The sequence below is a fragment of the Montipora capricornis genome, chromosome 10 (assembly GCF_036669925.1).
Source record: "Montipora capricornis isolate CH-2021 chromosome 10, ASM3666992v2, whole genome shotgun sequence".
NCBI lineage: Eukaryota > Metazoa > Cnidaria > Anthozoa > Scleractinia > Acroporidae > Montipora > Montipora capricornis.
This window is the reverse complement of record NC_090892.1, coordinates 59,388,873-59,398,872: the sequence shown is the minus strand read 5'-3', so window position 1 is coordinate 59,398,872 and position 10,000 is coordinate 59,388,873. Positions and strand designations below refer to the sequence as shown.

Here is a 10,000-nt window from a genome sequence, read left to right as displayed (position 1 = left end):
GCAAACACAAGGTAAAAAAACAAAACAAAAAACAAACGGGTTCATTCTCGTCCGACATCTTGGAAAGAGGACTTGAATTCCGCCTGCGTGTCTTACTTCCCTTGCGTTTGCGTTGGACGTGTGAACTTCGTTTGAGTTTGCATTTGCGTCGTACGTGTGAGCCAGGCTTTACTGGAGTGACTATTCTAAATCCCATGGGTAATAATTTCTCATGCAAGACTTTTGATTGGCTGAAAAGGTTTGGTTTCGCTGGAAAATAATCAATCAAAAAATAGCTCGGTCTGTAAGAAACGCCGTTCCACAGATAAAATGCGCTCGCTAGTCATGGGTTTCTGACAAAACCGTAACTTTGTGTTTTCTTTCAGGCAGTAAAATATGGTCCTGGGGGTCATTACCACTGCCACTACGACTCGCACCCAGTCCACGCCGCGAGTTCATGCTGTGATTTGCGTTCATTGAATAACTGTCGCATTTGCAGGTCAGTTAGCTTCTACTTGAATAATTAATTAGAGCGAGTTTCAATCGAGTGTCGTAAAACCAAAACCAAAGTAATTACTTTGGCCAATCAAAAAGGACGGCGACAAGTAAACCAATCAAAACTCGAAGTAATTACACGTAGCCGACACAAAGCGCGGGAAAATGTGCACGGGCGAGCCACGATTGGTTTTGGTTTCACTTCTGATTGGTTGAAAAAGTGGCGCGAGAAATTTGAACCAATCACTGAGTGAAGTAGTGCAAAGCCGAAGTAATTCACTAATTGCTTTCGACACTCAATTGAAAACCTCTCTATTTAAGTGTCAGTTGTATTAAGCACTGGGGCTCTAATTGGCGACACTGTACAGAAATCAAATCAAATCAATTAATAGACCATTTGGCAGATACGGCGGCCATTTTGATTTCTATTGTTTCGAAAGACATTATGGGATGCTCAGGGGGCAATTTAATATGTATTTGCTCCCTGGGCATCCCATAATAGCTATCTGAAACAAAGGAAATCAAAATGGCCGCCATATCTGAGAAAGGTCTATAGGTTGGTTTTAGAGGAGAGGGGAAAACCGGAGTCTTTTGGAGCAGAGTAGAGAACCAACAAACTTAACCACATGTTACGCCAATTCTGGGAATCGAAGCAGAGCCTCATTGGTAGGAGGCAAGTGCTCTTGCTCATCACTGTGCCATCCCTGTTCCGTGGTTTCCACTACAACCCAGAATAATAACCCACGAAATAATTTCAGAATTGATTATTATTTCATTTTACATCCACTTGAATTGCCAGGTACATAACCATTTTGTACTTTCTGAATGATGTTGAGGAAGGAGGACACACAGCATTTCCAATCGCCAACAACGACACATTCAACTACGAGGTTCATATTTAATTACAGCAGGGGGACAGAAGGGCGAAAATGACCTGTCAATAGTAGTATTAAGACAACGCGTTAAAGCATTCAAATTTTCCTATTCTAAGTTGTGCATCCTTGCTCGAAATCTGCAGCCAACAGCAAGAGATAAAATAGAATCAAGCAAGTTGACTTTCCCAACCGGCTTTGCCGTTTGTTAAGTCTTTTTTTATGTTTGTGTCCATACAAAAAGGATGGAACCCTATTCTTTTTTTTATTAAGGGAGAGGTTAGGGGGCGGGGGGAGGTTAAATTACTGAAATGAAGGTATTTTTCCCAGAGTTATTTGTTCCAAAGGCCGTGCTGTCAGTCAAGTCCAGCTGTACAATGTTCGACTTGTTAAGGCAATACCGCGCTGACTCAGTCATTGATTGAAATTTACAATCTTCAGTAAACTCGCAAAAAGACTGCTTCAGTCTCCCATGCAAAACGTAAATGATAAACGCAGTTTCCGAGTATAGTTCATAAGTAGACCCCACTTTGTTTCGATTTGAGATTACGTATGCAGTGAACACATTACCTCTGCGGCACCAATTGAGCTTAGCCTATCAAGCTAACTGGGAGCTGAACGTTTTGTGATCTCGTAATAAACCTATCGAATATGTAGATATCAATTTGGCAGAGATTTGAAAAGACAAGAAGCATATAAAGAACCCGTTCTTCCGTTCTTCACCCGTCCGTTCAGTGTGGTTTTCTACGTCGATCTCCAGAAGAAAGACAAATACAATTTGCCGATGGGGTTGTTTCCTAATGTAAACAATTCAATGAAAATTAATATCGGAAGAAATCACAACCACCGTAAAGCTTAATCAGATTTCTTCTGTAGATCTTTAAACATTCTCATGAATGTACAGTGGTGTGCCTGTGGTTTTATTTCAGAGACAGGTTGCATCTCGTTACGAGGTTGTCCTCCGATTCATTCAACGAATAACATTAGAAAAAATGTCCTTTCAGCCCAAATAACATGTTATTCTTTAATATTATAGGAGTGGTCACGAAAATCAAATTACCTTTCAAACTTAAGCGCCTACTGCTCCAAGGCTAACTTGAAAATTGCACCGAAACGAGGCACAGCGATCATGTGGTATAATCACGTGATAGATGAATCATCTGCCTGGTTGTCAAATCTTGATTCCATGTCATACCACGGGGGATGTGATGTCATAAAGGGCCACAAATGGATTGTAAACAATTGGATAAATGTCATCGGAAATAGTTGGGACGATCTACGGACGTGGAGTGACAAATATTCCCGAATATCGGACCGGACTGGGAAATAAAGTTATAAATCTATTCAAAGTGGTTTTGCATGACATGTTCTTGTTACTGTTTTGATTTTCACGTGTTAAAATGGATATCCTTGCAAAAAATTCTGGATCTGATTTGCTTTGCTTACACTTAAGTTTTGCGGGCTGTTCATTATGCAGCGCTACGTCTCTTCTAGATAAACCACTCATGAAACCTGCTTTACATTCGCACAAGAAACTGGCACGGCACTCCGAAATCTCGCTACCGCACCTATGGTTTTCGTGTGTGGCACCCGTGCCAGAAATTATAGGGGTGCCATGTACATCTCTGGAGGTGTCCTCGGCACTCCAAACATTGGTATCGTGCCAAGATTTTGGAGTGCCATGCTAATTTTGTGTGTGTGTAAAAGGGGTTTTAATATCTGACTATTAGAGCGGTTTTCAATAGAGTGTCGAAAGCAATTAACGAATTGCTTTGGTTTAGCATTACTTCACTCAGTGATTAGTCCAAAGTTCTTGCGCCACTTTTTCAACCAATCAGAAGTGAAACCAAAACCAATCGTGGCTCGCTCGTGCACATTTTCCCGCGCTTTGTGTCGGCTACGTATAATCACCTCGAGCTTTGATTGGTTTACTGGATTGTCTTCGTCCTTTTTGATTGGCCAAAGTAATTACTGCGGCTTTGGTTTTACGACACTCGACTAAAACCCGCCCTATGCTTCCATATGAATCAACGTCTTCGTTACCATGCACACGATCTTTTCTTCACGGCGTGTTTAAAGCAAGACGTTTACACTCTCAAGATGCAATAGACCAAGTTATTGACTGGTCAAAGAAAAACCTTTTCCAGCTGAACGGAGACAAGACAAAGGAACCAACCATTACTTTTAGTCGTAACTGCTCACAGTTCCCTAGGGCACTTATTGATGGTCTACCTATCGAGTCAGTTGACAAGACAAAGTTGCTCGAGGTCACCATTAACACAAGCCTAACTTATAATGATCACATGGAAGAACTTGTGAAGAAAGCATCTCGCAAACTGTACTTTCTAGTTCAGTTAAAGAGTGCTCAGATTCCACTTAATGATCTAGTGGCAAAATATTGAGCATGTATTAGATCGTCATGCCCCCTATTCCACCACGCGCTTCTCAAATACCTTCAACTAGATCTCGAAAGAGTGCAAAAAAAGACCCTGTCTCTCCTCTCGTGTATTTTTCCCCTGGTTCCTTGCTGTGAGCTTACCGAGATTGAGTCTATTAGGGACCACCCGTGACACCTATATTACCTAAAAACTGTTTCAGTCAGTTGTGAACGATCCCTGAAATAAATTACAGGATTTACTACCGACACACTGTAATGTCGGATATAATTTAAGGAGAGAAAGGAGGTTTGCCCAACCATTTTTCCGAACAAAGAGATTCGCGGACTCCTTTGTAAACAGGTGTGTCTCAGAGAAAATGTACAGTTAAATGCGTTTTTATCCCGCAAGTCTATGAGTTTACAAATTGTCATGTTAGATTTTATAGAGGTTTTTACCATTATCACTATTAGTATTGCAAAGTCACGCAATTCAGTTAGCTCTGCAAAGTGTCTATTAATAAAACACAGTCTTTCTCTTTCAATGTACAGTTCGTACATAGAAATGTGAAAAAGTTTGAAGGATTCTTTAAAATCTGTGACGAATGTCACATGAGAACATTTCATTGCACGGTTTACATGATACCGGCCTTGGCTTTCCTTCTACATTCGTTACTTTGTTTGCAATATGACGATTGAAAAAAAACCAATTTGGCGATAACTGCAGAATTCAAAAAGTGTATTTAGGATGAGAATGGGTTATGTTTTCTTCAAGATTAGATTATTGTAAATGCAGTTTTACATTTGAAACGATCAATTTAACACCCGCTAAACGTTTTTTGTAATTCTGTTTGCAAAATGGAAAACTCAGTAAGTTCACAAATTAAAATTACTCTATTCGCTTCCTGGATCCTGAAATTCTTACGCCGTTTTAAACCATACCTAAAGTAGAATAAATCCTTAAACTGGAGTATGTTCGCCCTCGACAAACCTAGTTAAATACAGTGGAGATATCAAAAGTCATACCAACTTTATTTTTGAAAACCGTGACAACTTAATTCTTCACATAACAATCAGCAGAAATCAGCCATGTATGCATTCCTGACGTTGGGATGCAACAAGCATAGAATGCTGGGTGATGCAGTTTCAGACCAACCGTGAGATTACGAAACTGACCTATTGCGCACATCTGCTCGCACATCACACGACCAATCAAAAGTTCAAAGCTATCGTATGGATCAACTGTCTTCAGTCAGGAACCCAGAAGCAGAAGTGTGCAACTTCCATAAATTTGTGTGTTTTCACAAACGAATAGGGATTTTTAAATCGAAATCCCCGCAAAAGCAGACCTTTCTAGCCTTGCAAAATTAATGACATCTTCCATCGGGATCAAGAAAGATCACTCGAATAATTCGAAATTTACCTAAAAACTCGTCGAAAAATTGCTTGGTCTCTAAAAAATGGCGTGACATAGACCTAATAAGGCAGTTGTAACCTTTTAGATATCGGACCCTCATAATTATATTTTGTTTATAAAACTCCACTCCGTACCAAAATTACCTTCCAATTAAAACTGATATATATAAATTATGATTTTATTTTAAGCTATTAAATATGCATTATGTTCGATCAAACCACAGGTGTATAAATTAACTTTTGAATTCACGCCCTAAATAATCTTAAAGTAATTTAGGGGCTCCTTGAAGCCGCACATCAATGGACGTTTCATTCGAACCAGTCTCTTGCGCCTTAGTCTCTTTCACATGGCACTGTCAACTTCGCATCGGATCACGGAAAACTTGACGCCATGCTCTTCAAGTCGATCAATCAGTGAAGTGCCAGCAAAGGCAGCAGCCGGTGTCAGAACGCCCCCACTAAAAAAGGGAAAATACATAAATGAACTTTTAATAGAACCGTCCGACCGTTTTAGGGTTTGTAAGAACTTCTGGTTGTTCGGGGTTTTTATCAAGTGGTTTGGTTTGTACTCGAGGGTCGAGTTTTTTTGTCGAGAGTTCAGGTGATCGAGTACAAAGGAGGTTGTAAGCTACAGTCGAGAAGAGGTTGCATGTTTCTATACTGTCTAAATAGAAGAAAAGAAAGATACATCTGTAGCAAGCCAACAAAAATACCAAAAGTACAAGCCTCATACACAACTTCATATAGTCAAGTCGCGCTTGTGTATGTCGATGCCACTCACTGAGGTTTTGACTTCCCTAAGCGGAAGTCAACTTTGACGGATCGTAGGTCTTCGACAAATTATTCTACCTGGACAAGAGCCCATAATCAGGAGCTCCAACACTAGGTCTTTGTAACGGCATTTTCGCAGATCAAGCTATTTTTAGACGAGTTCTTAAATACAGTTTGGCCTGCAAGAGTGACCATTCTCAAACCCATAGGTAATATCTTCTCACGCAAGACTTGTGATTAAATGGGAAAGTCTAGTTTCGGTCTATTAAGGACGGTGCCTACTAATTAAAAGGTATTATTGCGCGGGTTACTGAATATGCGGGAGAAGCAGATGTTAACAAGTGTTATTGAAATCCAAAAAGAAAATTAGGGGTAACCACGCATTTCTCGAAGATAACACTATTTGTAAAAAGCTCTAAAACACAAAGCAATGCATGGCGTTCTTTTCCAAATCGAAGCTTATTTGTCTCTGAAAAATGAATGGTTACCCCCAATTTTCTTTTTGGATACCAAGAGCACTTGCTAAGTTCTGCTTTCTCCGCATAGTTTTGAAACGCGCAAGAATATCCCTTTATTAATAAGCGCCAACCATAGGAAATCCGAGTATCTCAAGATGCCCAGAACGTATGCGCAATAACAATAGTAGGCACCGTCCTTAAAACGCCGTTCCACAAGTTCAATGAAGTTGTACGCTCGTGATCATGGGCTCCCGATCTCAATCACGTTGTACCATACGAACAAAGTATCTTTTGACTCGATTGGTACCAACGGACTTAAAGCAAAGGTAGAGAGAGAAAAAACACTGTTTTATAGAGCGAGGTTCAATCGAGTGTCGTAAAACCAAAACCAAAGTAATTATTTTGGCCAATCAAAAAGGACGGAGACAATCCAGTAAACCAATCAAAACTCAACGTCATTACACGTAGCCCACACAAAGCGCGGGAAAATGTGCGAGCCACGATTGGTTTTGGTTTCACTTCTGATTGGTTGACAAAATGGGGCGAGAACCAATCACTGAGTGAAGTAATGCAAAACCAATGCAATTCGCTAATTACTTTCGACACTCAATTGAAAAACGCTCTAGTTTCGTTATAGTCAAAACCGTGAATCATGCAGGATATTTCACGTTGCTGTTCCGTCGACTGCGACACTGAAATGACTAAAATGCGTGTCGCAACTGCAACATTACTAATAAGCGTTAATCGTTTTGTTGCATTGCCATTGAATAGCCGGAATCGTCGCTTAGGCTGCCTCTAGTTATCTCAAATGCTTTGATCTCGAGCAAAAACAGTTACCTGTTTGGTAAGGTCTCCTCCAGAACAACCAAGGCGGCTTGCACAAGACAGATGGGTGTGGCCACGTACCCCGCCTCTGAAAGGAGGAAAGGTTAATAAGTTACCGGAAAACCAAGAAAGCAAGTTATAACCTGTACATGTATTATCCCGACAGCACCACAGCAAGATGCAATTAGCTGGGAGTCGATTTCGCCGGAGACAAACCCCTGAGTCAGATTACGATCGACTGAGACACATACGATTGCCGAGGGTGGAGGTGCGGCTGATGCGGACCGATGCGCCAGCACTACTCCCTGAGGAATTCAGCAAGAGGTATTTCCAGACGGTCACCAATCCAGATTCTTCCAAACCGAATCCAATATTGCGCGAAAATGGGTCTCTAAACAAGTTGACAGTACAAATGGGAGATCAAACAAATGGGCGATCTGATGTAAAACCTTTTCAAATTTGCGCGTTTTCCCTCATTAGGTAATGTGTATGATCAAAAGTAAGAATCTGGCATCAGGTTTGTCCCATCAGCGTGAGAGAAGTGGCTATTTTAAAATCAAGTTTTGCGGAAAAATAAACACGCACCTAACTCAACGTACCCAATTCAAATCTCCCGAGTTAGCCGATTTGGCCTACTGATTATTTTCCCGCAAAACTTGGTTTAAAAACAGACACTTTTCTGACGCTGATGGGGACTAAGCCAATTTGGGTAAATCTTATTCTTGGGTGACGGATTCTTGATATGATTTACGAGAAGTCGAGCAAAATTTGCCTTGTCATTGGTTTATAGCAGAGGTCTCAGTATCAATACTTCTAACAAACTGCATTATTTAAAAGGATTGAATCTACCAAACTTTTTCACATAACGGCAAAGGTATGGTACTCTGTGAAACACTAATAATTCCTTAACAAGATGCACCCATCGATGTGGTGTAACAAAAGATGTGGTGCAACAAAAGAGCCATCTAAAAACACCCTATATAACAAATTTATATATGTATATATATCTTGTCTTTAGATCTTTATTCATGTATCTCAAAACCAGTTTTCAAAAACAAAGGCGTTTTTATATGGTTATTTTGTTTCCATGGTAACCTATTACGTCACATCAAAGAGTACATCTTGCTAAGCAATTGTTGATGTTTCATTTGGTACTTCAGTATAACATTTTCGTTACGTGAAACAGTGTTTTTGAATTAATTCTTCAAAAGAACATTCCCTCCAAATCGCTGAAACGGTTTTGAGCCACCCTAACCCATTGATTCACGGGGGTTCCCCATTGACGACTAAAATCGTCCGGCGTTAGAGTAAAATACTCTGGCGTTAGACAGAGTAGAATAGGGAATTTAAGATCTACGACGTCGACGGTCGACGAAAACGTCACTTCAAAATATAACTTGGCTCTATCTAAGTCTTTCGCGATTATTCAGTCTAGTTCGCGTCGTCACAGTACAATGTGGGCGAAGTATCGTAAAAATAAATTGGTACGAGCGGTTTCAAAGTTAAAATAGAGAATGAAGAATTCTCTGTCGCATGCTTACGTTGTCACCAAAACCTCAAATTTGGTGATTTCACGTCGTCGTTATGCAGAGGACCGCAAAAATATGAGCTAAAATCCGTGCTGCACGTGCAGCACGATTATTTATGCTCTTTTAACCAATGATATTACTGTTTTGTGGCGTTGTCGTAGTCGCAGCCGTCGCCGTTTCTTAAATTCCCTATACTAAGTCTGGCCGGTTCAGGCCAATTTGGGAGTCAATGGGTTAAAAATAAATTATGTCCCTTTCGTAGTCGGAGAAGAAACAAGAACTTTCGAGCGACCTTACTTTAGCACAAATTTAAAGCTTGGCCACTGCGTGACGTTTTTATCTCGATTCCGCGAAACTCACCCGGCCCAGTAACTTTCGTGACAATCTCACCATCCGGCTCAGCTGGAAGATTCCTAAAACAAAAAAGTGTTAGAGAAGAAACTCTCTTCGCTCACGATGCATACATACTTTGGACCACCCTAATTTGGTCAATTGACAGTTTAAACGAAGAAAGTCCAGTTGTTTTCCCAGAAAATAGAATCTTGCATTCTTATAATATTACTGGGCAGCCGATGCAGTAACGTACTAAGAAACGCATCAGAAATGTCCAGCACCCAAATAGACAGTGTTCGCTGACGACCCGGTGGTTCGATTCATCAAGGCTGGTTTTCATTAGCGACACAAGAACCAGCAAAATCATAATTAACATGTTGTTAATTAATGTCTTTTGTTCTAACAAAACAGTACCAATTAATGGTCCAGACTTGTTGTGGTTACAAATGTCGCGAGAGGAAAACTAGCCTTTCAAGAGAACCTCCATTCTTAATAAATCGGTGGGAATAATGTTTCCAAACAAATTTGTTCGAAAAAAAAAAGTACTAGTGTTTGTATTAGAAAACATGAATTTTAAAATGCTCATTTTCACTATCAAATTTCCTGGGCGCGGCCATCTTGAATAATTGCGACGTGTAAGGAATGCTTTGTTGTTAGGGCAAACACGTCACAATTATTCAAGATGGCTGAGCCCAGAAAATTTGAACCAAAAAATAGGCGATTCTAAATTTTCTTTATTTCGGATACAAGCGGTTTTCATGAGAAAAATCTTGGACATATTCCATTACAGAAGTTATTTCCTGTGATTTAAAGCAATTATTGGTTGAAGTGGAAGTTCCTCTAAAACAAAAATCCAAGATTTTGAAAACCAAATAAAGTTGCATTATCTGGAAAACTCCTCTGACATTGGTGCCGTGACAGACGGACCTGAAAACCCTACATTGTAAG

General features: G+C 40.2%; 2 protein-coding genes across 2 annotated transcripts in view; one reads left to right on the top strand and one right to left on the bottom strand.

Annotated features, from left to right (window-relative positions):
- Positions 1 to 5,505, top strand: part of LOC138022158 (transmembrane prolyl 4-hydroxylase-like) — a 13,801-nt gene extending 8,296 nt beyond the window's left edge. Inside the window, exons 8-10 of the mRNA XM_068869191.1 lie at positions 366 to 478; positions 1,274 to 1,364; positions 2,383 to 5,505. Coding sequence (XP_068725292.1) covers positions 366 to 478; positions 1,274 to 1,364; positions 2,383 to 2,676 — 498 coding nt within the window. The 3' untranslated portion in view covers positions 2,677 to 5,505. The remainder of the gene's footprint in view (positions 1 to 365; positions 479 to 1,273; positions 1,365 to 2,382) is intronic.
- The window catches only part of LOC138022157 (saccharopine dehydrogenase-like oxidoreductase), a 17,218-nt gene continuing 11,949 nt past the window's right edge, over positions 4,732 to 10,000 (bottom strand). Inside the window, exons 10-12 of the mRNA XM_068869190.1 lie at positions 9,080 to 9,132; positions 7,203 to 7,278; positions 4,732 to 5,594 (exon numbers count right to left, since the gene is read on the bottom strand). Coding sequence (XP_068725291.1) covers positions 5,480 to 5,594; positions 7,203 to 7,278; positions 9,080 to 9,132 — 244 coding nt within the window. The 3' untranslated portion in view covers positions 4,732 to 5,479. The remainder of the gene's footprint in view (positions 5,595 to 7,202; positions 7,279 to 9,079; positions 9,133 to 10,000) is intronic.